General features: G+C 35.6%; 1 protein-coding gene across 3 annotated transcripts in view; it reads right to left on the bottom strand.

The window, feature by feature from the left end:
- METTL4 (methyltransferase 4, N6-adenosine) overlaps positions 1–24,220 on the bottom strand; it is a 31,929-nt gene that overhangs the window by 4,046 nt on the left and 3,663 nt on the right. For 2 of the 3 annotated variants that reach the window (XM_019755695.3, XM_019755694.3), the window contains exons 3-8: positions 23,646–23,708; positions 13,666–14,035; positions 11,431–11,500; positions 5,274–5,448; positions 2,846–2,952; positions 2,379–2,470 (exon numbers count right to left, since the gene is read on the bottom strand). In XM_019755695.3, the coding sequence (XP_019611254.2) occupies positions 2,379–2,470; positions 2,846–2,952; positions 5,274–5,448; positions 11,431–11,500; positions 13,666–14,035; positions 23,646–23,708 (877 nt within the window). Of the gene's footprint in view, positions 1–693; positions 1,688–2,378; positions 2,471–2,845; positions 2,953–5,273; positions 5,449–11,430; positions 11,501–13,665; positions 14,036–23,645; positions 23,709–24,220 lie in introns of those variants that run through there. The other variant, XM_074340259.2, reaches the window with a different exon arrangement.

The following is a 24,220-nucleotide window of genomic DNA, read 5'->3' as shown; positions in this document are numbered from 1 at the left end:
AATGTTGCTAATTTGGTCTTTTTTTATATTTTACAAAAGAAAATCGTGGTGCTTCTAAAAGCAAAAGAGAGAACATTTCATTTTATGAATTTGCATAAAACAGTTTAAAAACATTTACATGTAAAAGTTCTAAGCATTACATATACAACATGTATTATCCCAAATCTTAGAGTTACGATTCCAGAGTAAAATATACTGCAGAAATCTGAAAGTTGCTTTCTGGTGGCTTTAAATTATATGGCTCTACACAGAAAACAGAAGCACTTGTTATAAAGTAACATGAACTCAAAAAAAAAAAAAGATTACAGATATTTCTTGTCTATACTACTTAACCAAAACGTAAGAATTACATATATCAAGTAATGCAGATTCCGCCCCCCCAATCCAACTTTTGTTTTTAAATGTTCTCAATCCTAAAAATGTGTTTGTGCTGCACTCTACTGGGAATATGGCAGAACCGCATTTCATAGATACAAAATATAAGCTATAATACTAATTTTTATTAGTATTAATAAAAGACTAATTGTTTTAACTATTTTAAAACTTTGTCTCTTATTTCGAGTCTCAGCTTTTGGATTTTTAAAAGTAAAATAATAAGCCCTAAGGCAAACATTAAATTAAGCTTTGGTACCCACCAACAGATAAAGAAAATTCAAATGAGAAGAATACAAATTAGATTTCCTTCATCAAATATAACTGGTGCCAAACAATTTTATTTTTTCAAAGAGTACAATCTCCCTTTTTATTTAAGTCACATATTTAATGCATTAAAGAATCTATAACAGTGCAAAGTTTAAAGGTGATTATTTACTGAGAATCCTTCTAAATCAAAGAATGAATCATCAGGTAGCTATCTGAAATTTCTCAAATGAAGTAACACTCTAATATTTCTTCTGCATAAACAATTTAAGATAACAGAAATCCTAAATGCTATCAATAAGAATTCTTTTGAGAATTTGTATTCATTTTCCCATGTATCCTAGCTCATGTACTATCCCATATTCTGCAAAATAATATGATAGGCTGGCTGCCTGTGGTGCTGCTGAGTGACAGCTTGAAAGCTGGTTTGTTTTTTTTAAAGCAGGAATCACCAAATTAATAAATTACATACTTCTGAAGAAATTATTTGAATAGTAAACTTTAAATATCAAATTCAGTATCTCTGAAGGACTTACATTCCTATTTTTTTAAATTCTCACTTGAAAAACTTAGAATTTGCTGAGCTTCTACTATATGCTACAGAATTTCAAATATATTATAATAAATCCTCACAACCCTTAAAGATTAAATATCATTATTCCCTCTTTAAATGAACACTTTAGCAGAGTCAGAACTCAAACTCATGTCAATCAATCTCCAAAGTCAAAACTTTCCACTATTCTTTGCTGCTTAGTTTCATTAAACAATAAACATTATACTAAAGCATTAAGACTAGTAAGACTTGCAGATTGCAGCAATTACCTTTCCAATGGTTCATAAAAGCAACAACTACCTCAACATAAAACTGAGAGTACCTTCCAAATATCAAGGGAATTCTAGCCATCTTTCTGAATGCTATTCTGAGCTCCCAGTTTTAGAACTAGCAAGGTATAGAGTCCTGGTAGCAAAAACAAGTCCCTTCAGAGGCCCCATCAGTTTTCATTCTGTCAAGGTCGGTGATGAGGTAAAAATCAATAGCAAAGACAACCTAAAAACAGTTGAAGAGAAAAGGCTGAAGTAATATAAAACTAATTGAGGCATCTCTTAAAAATGCAATACCAGTACAGCGTCAGCGCCTCCTTCCAGGACATGCAGAAGCTGTCCCAAGATAAGTGGATGCCTGGAAGCCTCCATGGCCCTGGAGAAGAACCTGAACCAGGCCCTTCTATATCTACATGCCCTGGGTTCTGCTTGCACAGACCCCTTTCTCTGTGACTTCCTGGAGAACCACAGCCTAGATGAGGAGGTGAAACTCATCAAGAAGATGGGACCTGGCTAACCTCTGCAGGCTAGCCAGCCCTCAGCGGGGCTGGGTGAGAGTGTCTCTTCGTAAGGGTCACCCTCAAGCCCAGCCAGGAGCCTCCAACAGCAGCCTTTAGGGGCCCTTCTGCATCCCTCTGTGGTCAGGGCTTCTGCCAGGGCCTCTACCTGCAGCCACCAGGCAGCTTTTTAACCACAGAACCCTCTCCAAGTCATGGGCCAAATGGAAACAGTAAGTCTTTTTGCATCAAAAACAAACAAACACACAAAAAACTATTAATAAGTTCTGCTACAAAATTTTAGAATATTAAAATAACATATCTGATTTAATTTCTAAATCTCTAGATCGTTCAAATACTAAATTCAATCCTTCTTTCAATCTGACAGAAGTCATAACAATTCTATTTATAAAAACATACCAGCAAGAGGTGGCTTATGTGAGTGAAGAGTACATGGCACACTGACAATTAACTTGTGATCTGGAATGGGGAGCACTTTCACATCTGCATTCCTAATTAAAACAGAACAACAAAGTAAATTACATTTTAAAGGACTTTTTTTTATATATAAGCCACAGTGGTCTTAACTTTTCTCACCTTTCAAATAGTATGAATTTAAAATGAATTTGATAGAAACAATAATGGAAATCAACAATTTAAGTATTGAGACATTTCCAGTAATTTCCTTTTCTACAATGACATTGCACACTAGATAAAACAAGAGATAATATAAAATTACATGTGCCACACCATTCACACTTCACTGGTATAGTTGCAGATTTTCAAAAGTGTAAAAATTAGGGGAAATAAATTATCATTGTGTTAATAATTTTTAAAAGCTTAAAAATTAATACATTTATACAATTTTGAAAAATCACCTTTCCTACCTTAATGGTAAAGCAGCTTTTTCTCGAACTCTCCCCAGTACAAGACCTTCATAAGGCTTTTTGTGTGGAGAATCTAATGGGAACACAAACTCTCCTGAATTGGTGATCTGATAGAGAAGAAGTCAAAAAAAAAACAAAAACAAAAAAATAAAAAATATCTGTAAATATCCAGAAAAGGGTTTTTCTTCCCTATCACTATAAAGTTTCCACCAGAGGAAAAGAAATTATTAAACCTCTAGACTAGTGCTGTCCAATAAAAATATAATGTGAGCCACAAATGCAAGTCACATATGTAATTCAATTTTCTAGTAGAAACATTTAAGAAAAGTAAAAAGAATGTGGTGAAATTAATTTTAATAATATCTTTAATTTAATCTAACATATCCAAAATATCATTTCAATACGTAATCAATTCAAAAAAGTTATCAAGGTATGTTATATTATTATTTTCATACTAACTCTGAAATCCAGTATATATTTTACACTTAATAAATACCACATCTCAATTTGGACTAGCCACACAGTAACTACCATATTGGACAGAGCAGCTATAAGGGACTAAAAAATACTTTAAATATCACTTTATCATCTTGCACACAAACATCTCTACTTTTCACTAACATTTATTCCTGGAAAGCATGCCATCATTAACACATTTATTCATTTATTCAAATAACATTTAATGATGACTGTCAATGTGACTAAGTAGACTGTAATATTTTCCTTTATTTATAGGAAACAGTGTCATTAAACACTGTCAGAGCAAAATTAATAATGAAAGCTCAGGGATTGATAAAATAAACAATAGTCTAATCTCTTGGCATTATAAATCCAGAAATCCAATTTTATCATTTCGCCCTGGAGTGATGAGACTCTCAAAGACTCACATAAGCTCATCAAATTCAAAACACAATTTATAATAACACTATCAATTCATTAATTAACCACAGAGATATACATATTTTCATTATCAGAATATTCATACCTTCTATCTATGGAACCCTTTACCCCACATCAAAGTACCTAAAAAAACAAATCTGTAAAGTCGTTTTATCGCGTCTAGGGCCCATGAGAGACATCTACTCTATACAATACTGTATAAACAGTGGAAATCCTTATTCTTTGGATATTTTTTATACTTAACACAGATTACTCCTTCTATTATAATAATATATGTAACTAACTACCTAATAGTGTTTCATATAATACATTGTATTTTTGTTTTAAACTCTGATTTTATCATACCATCTCTTACAACTGATTACTACTACAAAGGAATAGTTTTAATTTTTACATATTAACAGTTTACTTGTTTTGATTTCAGAAAGTAACCTTTTCCTGACTTTGACCCCAGTCTCTGACTATAAAAGAACTGTCATAATGGAGAGGATGGAATAGGGTTTTATATTCCTGTCATGGTCTTATACCAAATCAACCAAAGCTAAGCCCAAAGTACATCATAAAAGCAAAGATACAATTGTAAATGTCTGTCAGCCAAGTCTCATAAAATAGGTGTAAATAAACAATGTACACAGCTTTTACAAGATAATCCAGTAGACTACAAAGTATAAACAAAACATATAAAAATAGAACTCTCCTGTGTCTAACACAAATATACCAGTTATATAAACATTAAACATTCAATTGATAATAACCTGGTTTATCTTTTTAAAATTTAGGGAGGTTTTGTGGAATTTGTCTAAGTAGAAAATGTATCTTTAAAAGGATTTTCAGTGAACTCTGACTGATGCCTTATTTTTCTTTATTCCTTGGTATTCTTACAGCAAGAGAATACATTAAAGATTGTTCAACCAGTTTGAGAGTTAGAATCATTTCTTTTAAAAAATAGGCACAGCAGCAGTAAGGCACTGAAGGACCTAAGTTAAGATTTAAAGTGTGAAATGTTCTTGGTTCTAGCATCTTCACACCTCTTCAACACTGGATTACTTTCCTATTCTCCCTCCCTTCCCTAGCAACATAAGAAAAAGGAAGGAAGGAAGGAAGGAAGGAAGGAAGGAAGGAAGGAAGGAAGGAAGGAAGGAGTGACTGAAACTGTAGATGTGTAAAGAGTAAGAAGATGAAGGGTAAGACCATTTTTATGTTTAGTGATGGACGGATTTCCTCAAAGTTTTTGTTTGTTGTTTTTTAAACTACAGACATCGGAGCTCTCAAAAATGTCATCCTGATATCTCCGTGAGTGATTTACTAAGGCCAGCAGTTTGGGACTCTACTACAAAAAAAGACAGAACAAACAGGTAAAAAGCCTTGAGAACAAGAAGAAAAAATATTTAGCAGCAAAGTAAAAGTTTTAATTAGACCATGTTGAAGGACTAGAGCAGTGACATGTTAAGCATTAAAAAGTAGATGCTACCTTTAATGTGACTTATATGTCACGCTACATTAACAATAAGTTAACTCCTGAACTTACTTTTACCCAGTGCCATTCAGCAACTAACTCCACAGACCACGAAGGATAAAGTTCTTCCTTTACAAAACGTAGGTGCTTCTGTCTATTGGTCACCCACGTAATAACAAGACAGTCTGGAGCAGCCAGTTTAGGGATAGGTATTTGCTTTATTTGTAGTGGTGATAAATAACTGTACCTAAAAATAAACATAAATAATATGAGCAAAACTTGCTGCAAAAAAAGAAAAATAAGCAGGGTGAAGACCTGTATTAACACTCACTCCACAAACAAAGCCCTATAGGTATCTATTTATAGGATAACTAAATATGAAGCTACAGTGACACCCAGTGGACATATTGTTACATGCAAGTCAGAAATAACTTCATTTTTCATTTTTAGTAGTTTAAAACTGTTTATCACTTCTAAATGCATTACATTTTAGTAATTTTACTAATATTTACAATGCTTTTTTCTCATTCAAAATTAAGCAAACATGGTTTGGTTTCCATAATCTGTACATTACACAGGGACCCCATCACAGCTAGTTTTGACACTACTATCTCAATATTTTACTATATTTTCAACCCTTGATCTATCATCCTGCTTCTTTCGTTCTTCCCAATCAATTCCACTGGGCTCTCTGAAACCCTCATGCTTTCATTACAATAAAATAAGATAATTAAAAATTCTTGCACCTCCTGGCTACTAACAGCATGAAGTCTACTTTCTCTGGCTAGAACACTACTTGCTCTACAATACCCAGTCAAATGACTGTGGCCCTTTCTCCAACACCCAGTACACAACAGGAAAAGGAGAGGTCAGCATTCTCCTAGCTCCCCTATTGCTGCTTCCAGGATATAATTCATCCATCTTTGCACAAAATCCCCTCCTCTTTGAGAGGTATGCTATCCAGCTACGTTAGCCTCTAATGTTTCTTATTGAACCCATTTCATCCTCATTCTCCATATTCACTGAGGACTTAAGCCAACATAAATTGTGCCATTATCTTGGGCAATCTGAATGCAGAATCTATATATAATGTGCACACTTCAACTATTCTTCCCTTAAATAAATACAATCACCCCACTTCAATAATCCATTCCAATAACCTAGACCTTGTCGTCTCTCATACTTACTCCATCTCTGAAACCATGAACATTGATCTCTGGCGATAACCTCCTATCCCTCACCTATTCTTTGACTTTATTAAAGCATCCAGTCAGTGCCCCATTCCTCCACTATTTTGAGTCTCTATGAGTTTCCTCCTATCCACACTTGTTCCTCTTCCCCACAGACTACCAATCACCAATCACTTCATTGCCTTCTCACTAACACTCTTAACTCCCATCCTACCCTTATCTTTCTCACAGCAACTACAAACCTTCAATCTTCAATTCAATTCAATTTCTTCACGTGGGAAAAATCAAGTGGAGAAAAATGCAGAACTGAAGAATTGGGTCAATTAAATCCATTCTCACATTCTCAAAACTACTCAATTCTTTTACTTATCCTTGGTCAACTACTACAAACTCCCATCTCTTTTCAAGTCTCCCAAACTCACTCTTGGCAGAAAAGCCACCAGACTCCTTCAAATACCTAACCCTCCCAACCCTCCTTATAACACCTTCACTTATCTTTCTCTACACATTTCTTCTTAAAGGAAATGGCATGGCTTCACGTATTTAGAGCCTATACCTCCAGGTGTGTTCTCTTATTCCCATCTTCTAGTATCTTGTAATGCTATTCCTGCCCTCCTGTATTTTCAATCACTCTAGTAGTTCCTTACCATGAACCTATAAATATGCTTATACTATCCAATTTGCAAGAGGAGGGGAGGGGAGGAGAGGGGAGGGGAAGGGAGGGGAGGGGAGGGGAGGAGGGAAAAAAGGAAAAAAGAAAAGAAAAAAGGAGAGACAAATTCTCTCAATTTGGTCTCCTTTTGTCTACAGCTAAGGACTTGTATGCATTTAGTCTTTCTACTTTCCTTTATTCCACAATTGACTGCAATGAGGCTAATACTACTATACCTGCTCTGGAAAAAGTAAATAACATCCAATGGCCAAATACAAAAAACATTTGAATCTCGTTCTAACACATGGCAACTGTATGATGTCAGAAAGTGATCAATAAATATTTCTTAAATAAACAAATGAGTAAAACAATTCTGATCTCATGCATCCACATTTCCTGCACCTAGACCAGTGCTCTTCCAGTAGACTAGCATTTTATATAATCAAAGCGATGATTTTAAAAGACTAAGTTTGCCACGATATGAAGAACATCAGGTCAAAATTTGAAGTTTGGGTTGCCGGTTGGGGGGCTAGGTGAAAAAGGTGAAGGGATTAAGAAGTACAAATTGGCAGTTATGAAACAATCAAGAGGATGTAAAGTATAGCATAGGGAATATAGTCAATAATATTGTAATAACTACGTATATTGCCAGGTGGGTACCAGAGTAATCGGGGTGGGGGGAGGGGGGTCATTTTGTAAATTATATAAATGTCTAACCACTATGCTCTATACCTGAAACATATAAAATAATATTGAGTTATTATTATTAATAATTATTATACCGCCTGCCCTGCTGGCTCCTGAGCTCCTTTCCTTCCTGTGAAACCAGAGCTGGGTTGGGCCTAACTCAGGATTTCAGTGGATTTAAAGAGACAGCACCATCCCTGTCAGTCTGGCTTCCTCTCCCCCTCCCCAGGTAGGGTCTGGGGCAGAGAGAGGACTGGAGTGCTTCTCGCTCCTCCCTTGCCCTGGGCTAACTCCTGGCCTTTGCTCCAGTTGTGGTACCAGGCTTTTGGCACTCCTCTCTCCCAGAGCTTTGGGCGGGTGGGGTGGGCAGGGGTGGGCTGTGGTTTCCTGTGCTGGCTGTTTGTGCATGACCCAGAGTACCCGGCCCCCTGCCTGGGCTTCCTGCCCTGTCTTGTTTCCTTGTGCCCCCCCCCCCCCGCCCCACTTCCACCCCCATGTGAGGGAGAGCCAGGGATTGGGCAGCAGACTTTGCAGGCACCTCACTGCCAGGGCAGTGAGGCCACACTGGCATGGCTGAAGGAGCCAAGTGAGGTGACCTCAAGCTTGTCTAGGCAATGCCACTTGTCTCCGTAGCCTCCAGAGGCACAGTGGGCACCAGAATGGGTAGAATCGCCTGTAAAAACATCAGACTAGACCCCAGACTAGAAATGTCTGGGGCCAAGAGTTTCCATGTCCCTGCAGGGCTGGGGGTTGCCTGACATTACCCTGGGGATACAGGTAGGGTTGGGCTGGAAACTCCCAGACAAAAATGGTTGATTTGCATGGTTTCCTTGGGCAGGAGATGGGGGAAGTGGGGAGAGCTGGTAAGAACCAGGGCAAGGGGAAGGCCCCCTGAGCCTGGAAGTCCCCACATAGAGGGTCCCAGAGCAATACCTTGGTCCTTGAGCAGATTTCCTGCTGGGCTATGAATCCTTGACCTCCTCATCGCCTGAGTCACTACCTCAGGAAGAAGTGACCTGGGTGGTAGAGGAGTTTCTAGGGACCAAAGAGTCCCAACACCCATGAGAAAGGGGATTCAGGACCTTGTTGTCTTAGGAGCTGCATTTCCCTAAGCCAAAGACCAAGGATCCCATCCCTGTTGCTCCCTGCAGGGCTCTGTCCTTTCAACCATCACAAGGTGTTGTAGCAGCCCATTTCCCCTCTAGAGGTGTCTGCCCACTCCATGTGGGAGCATGGACCCTCTAAACACTCTTGTAGGCGTGCTGGAGAACCAGAGGCTCCCAAGAGGGTGGTGTGGGGAGCAGGAAACAGTCAGGTTGCTAGAGGTGTGTGAATGCCCCCTGTACTTAAGGCAGTTGTGTTGAGCAAGGAGCTGGAGGCTCTGGGCATCCATGGAAACTTTCCTGGTATCCCTCCCCGCCCCCAGCCAGGGTCAGGCCCTGCTCTGCCCACCCCCCCAAAAGTTGCACAGGAAAGACAAAAGATCTGCTCTTTGTCTGAGCAGCCTCCTGGGTTCCATTCTCATGGGTATGCTCTTGGCCTTTCACTCAGGTGACTTGCACCTGCTGCATATTTGTGATCATGGCTCCACTCCCCACTCTACCCCCTAAGAGGGAGCCACAGTAGAGTGTTCCCAGAGCCCCATCCCTTTCCTTTCACCCATCTCAGGAGTGCCTGGCCTGGTGATGGGAAGCCCGCTTCATTCATTGTTTATTTAAAAACTGCACCCACCAGGACCAGTCCTCCTGCCTTCCATCCGGAGGCCTCCCAGGCCTTTTCTGGGACAGTTTGCAAGGAGGAGGGGTCTCTGGGAGCTGGGCAGACTCCAGAAGGGTGAAAGGGGGGAGGTGCGAAAAAAACAAACCGAAAAAAAATAATAATATTGAATGCAACTGAAAATTTAAAAATGTAAAAAAAAAAAGGATACGCATGTTTCAAAATGGGCAAAAGGCATGAGAAGGCAATAGAGAAAAGAGGAAATAAAAGTGCTTAAGAAACAATAGGAAACGATTTTGTCTAACTGCTACTCAAAGAAATAAAAAATGTTTAAAAATATTTCTTAAAAATGAAGTTTGATGGTCCCAATAACTGCATAACTTGATTGCCTTAATTTTATTTAATTTGGTTGATTTTGGAGGAGAAGGATGAAATAGTCAAACATCTTTTTCTACTTCTAATCTGGAAATCACTGAGCAAATTTCAAAATATGCATCTTTAAAGTGTTGCAGTGGAAAGTATGCAGCATCACCTTTGTAGTATTCTCCCCAAAATGTTTAACCTGAATCTTATCATGAAGAAATAATCAGACAAATCCAAATAGTGGGATATCTACAAACAAGGGGCATGGACTCTTTAAAAAGAGTTAATGTCCTAATGATAAAAAATGACTACATTAAAAGAACTAAAGAAAAATAAAGACCAAATATAATAAGTGATCCTTGATTAGATCTTGGATCTAAACAGTAAAAACAAAAATATAGCCATAAAAAATAGTTTGAGGATAACTGGAGAAATCTGAATATGTAATGTATATTTGATAATATTATTGCCAATAGTAACTTTCGTGGGGGTGATAACAGTATTGTAGTTATATAGAAGAATGTCCTTGTTTTCAGGAGATGCATGCTAAAGAATTTGTGGGTGGAATTATTATATCTGTAACATCAGATAAAAAAGCAGAGAGATGAGAGAAAATACACACAAATGTGGTCAAATAAATAACTGGTGAATCTAGGAGAAGGGTAATTTGATATTCATGTACTATTCTTTCAACTTTTGTCAAAGGTTGGATCCTTTTTTTTTAAATCAAAAGTTAAAGGAAAGAAGCAATACAGTAAATCATTACAATGAGATCATAAATATACACCTACAAGATATATGGGAAAGAAAACCAAAACTTCCAAAATGTGTTGTGTACAATTATAATCAAATACTTTAAATGAAGGGAGGGTCTATTACTCAGAATTATAAAAATCTGTGCCAAAAATGCTGCTAAAAAGATCAAGCACTTGTCAACTTTTTTAAAAACTTCTGTAGAGTATTCAAGAATAAGATGCAAAAAAAATTTATCAATTTTCATTAAAATAAAAAGCAAGTGAAATTTAAGCTAGATGTTTCTTTTTAAATAATTCTTGGAGAAAACTGGAACACATTACCAAGTACTATTACAAAATTGGCCTCTTTGATTCCTTTGAACTTAACACTGAACTGTAATAAATGATGGAGAACAAATCATCTTTTAAACAAATGATGCTAGTTCCCACCCAGCCGCCACCATATATATACACATACATTAAACAAGGACAATCCTATCATGTATGACATAGATTACCTTCCAGGAGCTGAGGGCAAAGGTCAGATTATTAAGGACAACTATGTTTTGGTACATACATCTAAACTTTAGAATTTGATATCAAAGAAGGCAAAAATGTTGCCTTTTGCTGCTACAGAAATATCCCTGAACTGGTTTAATCTGTAAACTTAGCCATTAATATATTACTTTTAACATTCTTAAACCTAAATATGGGGCTAGTTCAAGAGAATTATCTAGTTAAAAGAACTAAAAATTTAAAACTAAAGTGTTTTAGTAGTTTTAGACAACCTATATCATAAATTAATGTTTTTATCATATGAAACTAGAATGTACAAAGGACAACAGCTTTTAGAAAGCATATCTAATAGATAATTTACTTATACTTACCTCTTACTTCTTTTAACTGATTTATTCTGCCATGGTGGATCTATCACAATTACATCATACGTTTTCCCACCTGAAAAAAAAAGATACAATTTCAGAAACTACCTACTCTATGTGATCACTTTAAAAAATAAACATGTTCTTCAAAAACTGAAGTGTATTCACTACATACATATAATGGAATGAACAAAGGAGTTGTAGCATTTACTCAAACAGAATTTATCTAAAACATTAAGAGATTTCCCCTATAATTTCATATAACTAGGATTTTAATATGATTTCACCTACTACTATTTTTACAGAGACTACCTGAAAATAACTACAGCTCACTTAGCTGGACACCAGTGATTTGTAAAATGCCCTATGTCTTCGCAGCAATATTAATACAGTCCTTTCAAACCACAGGGTTTTTTTTTTGCTTTTTTAAAAAACTTTTTATATGAAATACACTTTTAGTCTTATTTTAGTTGTTTACTAGTGTCCTTTTTTCTGATCCAGGATCCAAATCAAGATCACACACTGCATTTAGTTGCCATGTCTCCTAAATCTCCTCCAATGTGGGAAAAGTTCCTCAGTCGTTCTTTGTCTTTTATGACTTTAACAGTTTTGAAGGCTACTGGCCAGTTATTGTATAGAATGACCCTCATTTTGGGTTTGATATTTCCTCATGATTAAATTTAGTTTATTTATTTCAGAGTATAAACAAATAACCTGAAGTAGTACCATGTCCTTATCAGAAAAACAAATCACGAAACACAGAATGTCAAAATGTCTCATTATTGATGATACTATCTTTGATCACTTAGATGAAGTAGTGTCTACCAACTTTCTCTGGTTTTCCCTTTGTAATTAATATTGTTGGGAGAGATACTTTAAGACTGTGCAAAATGTCCTGTGTCTCATCTTTTCACCCACTATTTTGATATCCAATTACTATGGTGTTTGCCAAATTGAAATTTCCTAGTTACATCATTCCACCCACATATTAACTGGAATTTTTTTGTCAAGAAGGCCTGTCCCTTCTCCTCCTTTTATAAACAAAGGTATATTTTCCTAAGTGTACAATCTCATAAGTAACAAAAAAATGGAAAAGCATGTTCAAACGCAGTATGATTTTCTCATTAATTTGTTATCCTGTCATTCACCCTGAAGAAGTTATGATACTGTGACATGAACAACCACTCGTGTAAGATGGCTTGATAGCAATTAAAAGAAGCTTTTCATTAATAAGCTACGTTACTTTAGTAATTTCAAACTTTGGTATAAAATGTCCAAATAACAATAAACAGCAGATTAAATTCAACTTGATCAATACCTCTTTTCTACGTCACTCCTTGGAATATTATAATCGCTGAGCTAAACTCCTGATACAGATTATCTCATTGTCATTTAATCTGCAAAATGACCCTCAAAAGTAGGTATTATGTTCATTTTATAGATTAGGAAACTGAGGTTCAGTTTTGTGAAATGCCCAAAGACTCACAGTTAAGTTTCCAAATCTAAATTCAAATTCAGTCTCATGCTCTTGGAGCATTAGGAATAGAGACAGTAGAAATGTAATGGCTGTATGCAATGTCAGAGGGGTAATCGATGGGGGAGGGGAGTTATCACTGTGTGACGGATATAAATGATAAATGTCTAACTATTACATTGTTTTGTACACCTGAAATTAATAATAATAATAATAATAATAAAACATACAAAGTAAAAGGAGCCAGAAGCAAAAATAATTAATTAATTAATTAAATAAATTCAAATTCAGGTATGTGTGACTCTGGAATTCAATATTTAAGTTTCTTAACTTTATAATAGGAAAATATTTCAAGAAATTTTAGACAATAAACTTGAACATTAGCTTAAAACGTAACCTAAAAGGCTAGGAATGGTTTGGGAATTAATATTCATATCTGAAGTGTTTCTACTTTGCTATGAAGTAAAGTTATGCAAAGTTATTTGGTCAAACCCAATTGTATCCTGAAGTCGTAAGTACGAAGCAATAACTGTATCTGCTCTCTGGGGGCGCTAGTTTTTGACTCTTGGTTCAAAATAAGAATTTAAAATTTTTTTAAAAAGCAAAAGTTTGTACTTTAAAATTGAATTTAAAAGCAAAATTAAACTAAGAAAACTGTTTACCCTATCCCCATAAAATGTTAGCCCTCATGCAACATTCAGACTAGCTCTTGACTTTTGACACTGCAGAAAATTTATCTTTTTCTAATAATAAACATAATTACTTACAATTCAGAAGTGGGTGCATACAAGAAATGTCAGACAAAAGAAAACTGCTTTTTGGTGGCAGCAAGTATTTCTGTCCCATTACAGTAATCATTTTTGTAAAGCTAGAGTTGTTTTCAACAACCCGTGAAAATAAATCCTGCTCTGTAACAGACACATCATCTTCCATCAATTGTAATGTCAGGAGCTCCATTTCATTCAGGGAAGGCAAATGCTTTGCCATTTCACATAATTCTGACAAATTGCAGGTATCAAGTGGTAATGTAATGGGCTTCCTACACTTATCCCGTTTTTCAGAAAGTGGATGAAGAAAGCCACTTTTAAAACCTTCTTGGATTAACTGTGAAGATCCATCCAAAATCAGCTCCCTAATCTGTAAGAAAAATTTTTTCAAGTACATTAAAAAGTCATTGACATTTAAACCACTTTCTAAATAATGATATTCCTCCTGTGCTTTGAATATTTGAACCTATGGATTGAAATTAATATTCTTAAGGCTTACAGGAAAATAATTTTATACTCCAATGAAAAGATGGGAATGTATAAGTATACCTTTGAACTGCTGTTTCCTAACTGGGGAATGAAACACACCTCATAAATTCACTGAAAATTAAACAACCAAACAATATATGTAAGAAAATAGATCCTTAAAAAGGTATAAAATGAGTTTAATTATATGTTTGCAGAAGAAAGTGGAATTTCTAATTTGTAAAGAGAATTAAGTTTAAATCACAATATTTAATCTTAAACTTTTCTAATGATTTCATTTTAAAATAAACATACCTTTGATTTTATAAAATATAGCTTGAATTACTAAGAAAGAAAAAAGTAACTATAAAATAAACATATAAACGAAGTTTTACAATTATACAACTATAATAATTACAAAAATAAAAGCCAGGTTCCACTTTTGGATAGAGTACCTTTCATCTAAAACTACTTAAAAAAAATTTTTTTTAAAGGCTTTCAGACCTTGGATGGATGTCAAACAGTGCAGAACAGTGGTCCCTAAAACAGGAGAAACAAAGGATTGTTCTAGGTTACTGCGTTGAGAAAGTTTCCAGGCAGCACCACAGGAAAGGAGACTCATTCAGAGTCCTGCAGTTTCTCCGTGTTGAGAAGAGAGAGCTGGGAGCGTGGAAATGCCAAACAGCTGGAGTTTTCAGGGAAGGGTACCAGAGAGGAGAGAGCTGCACAGAGAGAGGTCTTGAAGTCAAGTCTCCAGCTGAGTAGTGATCAACACATACATGCACTGAAACTACCCAATGAAAAAATCAGATGAAATGATCAGAGGGAACAATCCCCAGAGCTCACACAGGGCTGGGAATATTTAGTGCTCCCAGTGGCCAAAATGGAAAGGTAATTTCACAGGGCATCAGGTAGACTACTCAGAAGGGCAGTGACTCAATAATGGGGAAAAAATAGCTGTAGACTAATGTCTGCTCTGGTCCTCACTAAAAAAGCTTAAAGGAAATTTCAAAAGGATCAACCAGTTTCAAAGTAATTGTGTCCAAGAACAAAGCTCAAGAATATTTATAGGAATATGAAAATATCCAGCACCTAACAAGCTGAAATTGAATTCTTACAAAAAGTAAAAAATTACCAGGAATATAAAGCAGCAGAAAAATGCAACACATTATAAACAAAAAAATTCACTCAATGGAAACACACAGAAATGACACAGATGATACAATTAGTAGGAAAAGTTGGGTAGGTTTATTTGCAGCCCATTTAGAAACATTAGAAAAGGATAGTAAGGCACTTACTATAACCCTATTCGTTCAAAAAGTGTAAAAAAAAAAAACACATTAAGAAGAGACATGGAAACTATAAAACAGACCAATTGAGTATCTAGAGATGAAAACTACAATGCAAAAATGAAACTACACTAGACTGGATTAACAGATTAGATAATGATTAATGCACTTGAAAACAATGTAATAAAAGTGTTCAAAACGAACGGGAGAGAAAAAATATTTGAGAAGGTAATGGCTAAAAAAATTCCAAATTTGCTAAAGACTATGAATTCAGATCCAAGAAGCTCAAAAAACAGAGGAGGATGAGGAGGAGTAGAAAGAGAAAGTGAAGGAAAAGGAGGAAGAAACTACATTAAGGAATACCATAATCAAGCTGCCGAAAATCAATGATAAAGAGAAAACTTTCAAATCAGCCAGAGACTTCCACTTCCAACTAAGATGGAGTAACAGGGAAACAGCTTTCAAGACACTGGACATTAAGGCCATAAAGGGCAGTGAAAGAAATCATCGGTAAGCCCTTACTAACTGCCTGGAGAGTTTCCAGGCCACAGGAAGGAGGAATCTGGGCAGAGCCTAGAAGAAATCCAGAGGTGAGGAGACAGAGCTGAGAATATGGGGCGGCCAAGACCATTAGAGTGCACAGGACAGAGCACCAGAGATGAAAAAACTACACGGAGAGAGAACTCTGTAGATCTGCAGGTGGTCACACTGTAGAAATTTCCCTAAGTATTGATCAGCTAGAGTGTGTGAGGGAACTATGTGAGGCCAGGAAAAGGACCACCAAAACAGACTAGACAGTGCCTGGAGCTCCAACAGGACCAAGAACAGTGCCTGTTTCCAACACTCAGACTGGAAAAACCTCATGATTCACAAGGCAATTGGGAGAATTCACCATGAGTCTCTCTGTGTGAGCAGAGGCAATGACAGCTTTCAATTCAGAATAAATTTTCAAGGATATTTCTATAGTATGGAAGATGGAGCTTGTGTCTCCCTCCAAGGCAGAAGGCAGATCTGTTTGTTGTCCAAATTAATAAAGGCTCCCTGTAGGGCAAAAGGTTGGACAAATCTGCTTGCAACGCATTCAGAAGGGTTCCCTAAGCTTGGGGTTCTTTAGCTATGAATCCAAACTACTACACACACAGCATCCAACGAGGCTATTTGGCCTGATCCCATGGGACTTGGAGTACAAGGGAAGTCTGTAAACATAAAGCACATGCTTCCTGCTATGCAGGGAGCAATAAAATCCTTATTTTAACAAAATCTTAGGTCTATTACTTGCTAACTTGTTAGCTTCCAAATAGGGTCAAAGCTCAGACCTGTCACGGTTCTTGACAGGGTATTAGGTAGATCACAGATGTTGCGTCAGTAAGAGAACATTAAACTTAGACCAAACACTATTCTAAAGTCATCTAAAAAAAAAAAAAATCTACCCACCAATTGATAAACCAATTAAACCAAGAATCTCTGAAGACAGAAGTTCTGAACAACATTCTCACCCAACTTGATCTGACATTCACAGAATACTGCATCCAACAACTATAGAACACATATTTGAAAAGAATATACAAAATGATATAAAAAGAGCACATGGTACACTCACAAAGATAACTCATACACTGGACCATAAAATAAGGCTTAATAAATTTAAAAGGACTGAAATCATCAGAGTATACATTCTTCTTATACCCCAACAGATTTAAGTTAGAAATCAATAACAAGATATCGAGATAACCCCCAAATATCTGGGAATGGAATAGCACACTTCTAAATAATTCATATAGGTCAAAATGACATCACAAGAAAAATTTAAAAATATTTGGAAGTGAATCAAAGTGGAAATAGAAGATATGTATCAAAATATGTGAAATGCAACTAAAGCAGTGATTCGAGGGGAACCTACAGCTGTTAAGTACTTTCATATTAGAAAAGATAAAAATCTAAATTCACCAACCTAAAGTTCCACTTTACGAAATTAGGAAAAGTTGGGGGTGGCCAGGTGGCTCAGTTGGTTAGAGCATGAGCTCTGAACAACAGGGTTGCCAGATGGATTCCCACATGGGCCAGTGAGCTGTGCCCTCCACAACTACAACTAGATTGAAGACAACGAGCTGCCGCTGAGCTGCTGGAGAGGCAACTGGATGGCTCAGCTGGTTAGAGCGCGAGCTCACAACAACAAGGTTGCCGGCTCAATTCCCGCATGGGATGGTGGGCTGTGCCCCCTGCAACTAAAGATTGAAAACGGCAACTGAACTCGAAGCTGAGCTGCGCCCTCCACAACTAGATTGAAGGACGACTTGGAGCTGATGGGCCCTGGAAAAAAACACTGTTCCCCAATATTCCCCAATAAAATTTATACAAGAAAAAAAAAGTTAGGAAAAGTAGAACAAAGGAAACCAAAAGGAAGAAAATAATGAAGAGCAGACATCAACAAAATAGAAAGCAGATAGACAGTAAAGAAAATTAACTGAGATAAAAGCTGGTTCTTTGAATATACTTGATATCAAATCACATATCTGATAAGAAATTGATATCCAGAATATATTTTTTAAAAAACTCCTAAAACTCAAAAACAAAAAAATAAACCCAATTTAAAAATGAGAAGGACATAAATAGACATTTCTCCAAAGAAGATATACAAATGGCCAAAAGCACATAAAAAGATGCTCAACATCAAAAATCATTAGGGAAATGCAAATCAAAACCACAATGAGATACCACTCATACCTATTAGTATGGATACTTGAAAAAAACACACACAAAATAACAAGTGATGAGGATGTGGAGAAATTGGAACCCTTGTGCACTGCTGGTGGGAATGTAAAATAGTATATGTGAGAGAATAGAAAATAGTACATATATTGGTCTCTGTCCTCAGTTCCTGGTACAGAGCTCCTAAAACTCTTTTACATTCCTAAGTGATAAGAGCATTAGGAGCATCTTTTGTTCTAATAAGGTGACCCTGGGTGGGTTCCTGGATGGCTCCTGCATGGGTGCTGATTGCCAGAAAGACCAAGCCATGATTTGAAGCTTGGAATTTTCAGCACCCTCCCCACAACTTGTCAAGAGAGAGGAAAGGGGCTGGAAATGGAGTTTATAATTGATCACGCCTACATGAGGAAGTCTCCATAAAATCCCAATAGTACGTGGTTCAGGGAGGCTCCAGGTTGGTGAACATGTCCATATAGGGAGGGTGACACCACAACTCCACAGGGTCAGAAGCTCCTGTGCTCGGGACCCTCCCAGACCTTGCCCTGCATATCTTCTCATCTGGCTATTCATCTGTATCCTTTAATAAACTTGTAAACGTAAGTGTTTCCCTGAGTTCTGTGAGCTGCTCTAGTGAACTAATCGAACCTGAGGAGGGGGTCATGAGAACCTCCAACCTCCAGCAGGTTGGTCAGGAGCACAGGTGACAACCTGGGCTTTTGACTGGCATCTGAAAGGGGAGGGACAGTCTCGTGGGACTGAACCCTTAACTTATGGAATCTGATGCTATCTATGGGTAGATAGTGTCAGCTAGTGTCAAAGAGATTTGCTTGGTATGGGGAAAACCTCCACACATTTGGTGACCAGAAGTGTTAGAAGTGAAGTGTACCTTGTGAGTAGTAAAGGAAACTCACAGGAAAGAAAAACACAGGAGGGAAGAACTGGGTTTTCCCCTACATAGAAAAGAAAAAACTGAGTTTTCGTTTTTTCCCTTTTACAGTACAACCACCACGGAAGACAAAAGGGCAGTACCTAAAATAATTAGAAATAGAAGTATCACATCATCCAGCAATTCCACTTCTGGGTGTATTCCCAAAAGAACTAACAGCAAGGACTGAAACTGGTATTTATATACTCATGTTTATAGCAGCATTATTCACAATAACCAAGAGGTAGAAACAACCCAAATATCCATGAACAAATGAATATGACTAGGTTAACAAAATGTGGCCTTTAGAGGGAAGGGGAGGTGGGGTGTTATTGCTGAATTAGTAGAATTTCAGCTTAGAATGACAAAATAGCTCTGGAAATGAATAATGGTGATGGCTTCATGACAATGTGACTGTACTTAGTGCCAGTGAATTGTACACCTAAAAATGGTTAAAATGGTAAATTTTATGTTATGTATATTTTGCCACAATAAAAACACTGACCAAAAAAAGAAGCTTGCTCTTTGAAAACAGGTCAACAAAACAACAAGCCCTGAGCTATAAAAAGAAAGAACACAAATCATCAATATCAGGAATGAAAAAGGGTTATCACGTATCACCAAAGATCATACAGACATTAAAAGCATAATAAGAGAATACTGTGAATAACGTCACTCCAATAAATCTGACAAGCTGGGTGAAAGGACAAATTTCTTGGAAAACACAACTTGCCAAGATTGACATAAGCAGAAACAGAAAACTTGAAAATCCCTGTTATCTATTAAAGAACCTGATTTTGTTACTAAAAAACCTTCCCCAAAAGGAAACTCCAGGCTTAGATAATTTCACTGGTGAATTACATCAAATATTCAAGGAAAAGAAAAACACCGATTCTATACAAACTTCAACAAAGCATGTATATGGATGTCAAATAGCAAATGAAGATTCTCAGCATTATTAGTGACTAGAGAAATGCAAATTAAAACCTCAATAAGACACCACTCACTATACACTTATTAGTATTCCTAAAATCAAAAACCTGATGATATCAATGCTAGAGAGGATATGTAGCAAATGGAACTAACACATTGCTGGTGGGAAATGCAAAACAGTACAGCCACTTTGGAAAGCAATTTGACATTTTTTTATATAGTGAGACAAACATTTACCAGCAATACCACTCCAACATGGAAATTTAAAACTCTATTACAAACACACTTAAGCAAATCTCTAGAAAACTATGATATTTCAATGAAATTTCATATCATGACAATTAAAACACAACATATCAAAACCTATGAAATGTTGCATTGCCCCGAGAAAAATTAGTAACACTGAATACTTCTATTAATTAAAAAAAGAAAAAGGCAAATAAATGACTTAAGACAACTCAGAGTCAGAAAAAATAGACTAATATAGATTAAAGCAGAAATAAGTTAGAAAATTTAAAAAGTAAATTAATTTCAAAAACAACGAATAAATTAGGTAAACCATTAACTAATCAAAAGAGTTACTCTCTTTTACTCTCAAAAGAGAATAAATATACAAGATAATGAAGGTAAACTAACCACAGAAACAGATTATGCATAAATAAATTTGAAAATTGGATGAAACAGATATATTCTAAGATGATTTACCAAGATTGACTACAAGAAAATTTTTTTTAAAAATCTAGAATTTCCAAAAAGGAAAAAAAAAGTTGTCAAAGGAGTATCCCCACAAAAAGCAACACACTGAGATGGTTGCAAAGGGGAACTCTACCAAACTTTTAAAGAACAGATTACTCCAAAGAACTGGGGAGGAAAAAAAACTTCCAACACTGATATATGTAAATATCTGTATATTACATAGATAACAAAAAATTAAATATAGCAGACCAAGCTCACTTACAACTGTCCCAAATAAAATATTAGCAAATAAAATCCAGCAGAATATTTGAAAAATGATATGTCATGGTCATTCAAAATATATACTACAGAAGCAAGAATAATTACATATATGAAAAACTCAAAAATATTAGAGGAGAAAAATCATCTATTCAATCTCCACAGATGCTTAAAAAACATTTGATAAACTTTAATAACCATGTTTGATAATAATACTCAAAAAATAAGAGTAGATGAAAACTTCCTTGCTATTTCCAACTCAGCCCAAATCTCAGAATTATGCTTAATGAGGAAATCATCTCCACTAAGCCAGGAACAATACAGGATAGATACTCTCACAAGTATTATTTAACATTGTATTGTATTTTCCAGGCTATACAATTAGAAAAGAAAAATAAATTAGAGACATAATAATTGGAAAGGTGTTAGTAAAACTATTACCATTTGCAGGAGTTATAATTATTACTGGAAAACCCAAGAAATTCAATACCAAAAAAAAAAAAAAATTACTGTAACTTAACAAGAAATCTGCAAGACCTTTATAAAGAAAATTTTACAGAATGACAACAGAAATTTGAATAAATGTAAAGACATATTCATGTTTTGGGCCAAGATCATCAATATCTTAAAGATGTCAATATTCCCCTAATTCAATTTGTAAATTTAACTTGATGCCATAAAAATTCCAATAGGCTTTTTTTTTTTTTTTTTTTTTTGCTAACCAAACAATTCAAATTGATCCTAAAATTTATATGGAAAATAAAAAACAAGCTGTCTTAAAATAAAATTATTGATCTTTCTTGTATGATATCAGACCCTGGATTTTTTGCATATTTCTGCAGTTTAATCTTCAAAGTAACATTTCCAGACAATGGGTATATTTTCAAAAGTAACGAAATGCAGTAGACTTTTGGTATTGAAGGATTTAACACTTGTGTATTCAACTATCTTCAATACATTTAAATCCAACGTATTAATGAAAACCATGATACCATTCCACACCCATTAGTATGGCTATTATAAAAAAAATAGTAATACTGGCGAGGATGTGCATTAGTTGGAACCCTTGTGCATTGTTGGTGGGAATGTAAAAATGGTACAGCTGTTGTGGAGAACAGTTTGGCAGTTTCTCAAGAAATTAAACATAAAGTTACTATATGATCCAGTAATTACACTTCTGGGTATATACCCAAAAGAATTGAAAGCAGGGACTCAAACACATACTGTACACCAATATGAGGTGTGATTGAAAAATGTGGTGAATGCTTAAATTTTTAAAAATTTATTACAGTAAAAGACACATTGCCTTTAATCCCCCTCAAAATACTCCCCCTCACCTCAAATACACTTATTCCATCATTCTTGCCACTTTCTGAAACAGTTCTGGAAGTCCTCTTTTGTGAGTATCTTTACTTCATCCTCCATCATGACAACACTCTGTGTCACACATGGCTTCTAGAATGGCAATGTCTGTCAAATAAAAACATTACAGTGTGTCCTTATCCACCTTATTTACCAGATCTGGCACCGTGCAACTTTTGGCTCTTCCCCGAAGTCAAAATGATGTGCAGGACATGGAGGCAGCCACAACAGTGCAACTAAAGACACTCATGAAAGAGGACTTTCAGAACTGCTTCAGAAAGTGGCAAAAATCATGGGATGTGTTTGAAGTGAGGAGGAGTATTTTGAGAGATTATTAATGGCAATGTGTCTTTTACTGTAATAAATTTTTTTTTAATTTAAACATTCACCATGTTTTTTTATCATACCTCATATATACAATAAAATATTACTCAACCTTAAAAAGGAATGAAATTCTGATATGTGCTGCAACATAGATGAAACGTAGACATTATGCTAAGTGCAATAAATTAGATACAAACGGTAAATATTGTATGGCTCTACTTACATGAAATACCTAGAATAGGCAAATTCATAGAAACAGAAAGTAGAATAGAGGTTACCCAGGGCTAGGGGAAGAGGAGGATGGGGAGCTATTGTTTAAGGAGTACAGAGTCTATTTAGGATGACGAAAAAGTTCTAGAAATGAATAGTGGTGATAATGGCATGACAGTGTGAACGTACTTAATGCCACTGAATTATATACCTAAAAATGGTTAAAATGGTAGATTTTGTTATATATATTTTACCACATAAAAAGAGAGAAAAGATCTAAAGTCCTACCATCACATTAATTCAACATGTCCAAAATTGTTCTTATTATCATCCTACTTAAGCCAAATTCCAACCCCAAGTTTCCCATTTCAATCAAAGGTGTTCCTTAGAGAGTTAATCTTAAAATATTTCTGTACCCTCTCTTTTCTCTCATTTCTTTAACTCCTGGGTCTATTTATCTCTAAATTCTAGAAATATATCCTTCACATTATTCATGCTTCCTTCTGCCACTATCTTAATAAGTCATTTTACCTGTAGACAATAGGTTTTTAAAACCTATAAAATTTCACTTAAGCAATATAGCATAAGTTCACTTATGTTAAATACATTAGAGTACATGAAGTTTTAACAAAAACTGATTTAAACTGTTCATTACTATAAAAATAACAATAAATTACTCCACAATTAAATTCTAATCTTGTTCAAAATGACTGCTTGGTTTTTAAGAACATCCTTATTTACGTTGCCTGTTTATTTATACTATTTCACATTAATCGTACAAAGTGATCAATGAACATTTTACACCTTACCTTTGTATGATATTCCATAGCATCCACTTCACCTTGATTGAAAACAACACATCTTTTACGCTTCTAAACAGTAAATTACAGGGAGAAAATTATGTTGCTTCTATCACAATATTAATATTTGAAATATATTAGTATTTTTTTCTTTTCACATTTTCCATATTGTGTATCTCAGTCTTTAAGAAGTAATAATTGACTATTGAGGTCAAAATCAGTGCAAAGGATATGGACTAAGGAGGTAAGCTTTCCCATCTAATAATAATTATTATTACTACTACTACTACAGATTTAATGGGTAATAAAAGGTTGCTTCACCCTTATCTGTTATTAGTAATAGTACCAAATGATAAAACGTAGCACTGATATCCATGGAACACAAGGAAACTGTGACACTATATAAACAGTCACCAGTGGCATCTATCAGTAGATATATATAGTATAATTATTCTGAACTTTCTTCATTTCTGAAGAGAGGAACCATCCATGTACTATCATTAAAAAAGGTAGAAACAATCCAAATGAACAATGTATTTTTAATAGCTGTTTATGATTGATCTGAGGGTTAGGTACAAATGAGA

Source organism: Rhinolophus sinicus, chromosome 4, assembly GCF_057876585.1.
Source record: "Rhinolophus sinicus isolate RSI-liver-muscle chromosome 4, RSI-T2T, whole genome shotgun sequence".
In the NCBI taxonomy this organism is placed as follows: Eukaryota; Metazoa; Chordata; class Mammalia; order Chiroptera; family Rhinolophidae; genus Rhinolophus; species Rhinolophus sinicus.
Note: the sequence above shows the minus strand (reverse complement) of the source record. Positions and strands in the feature narration are given on the sequence as shown.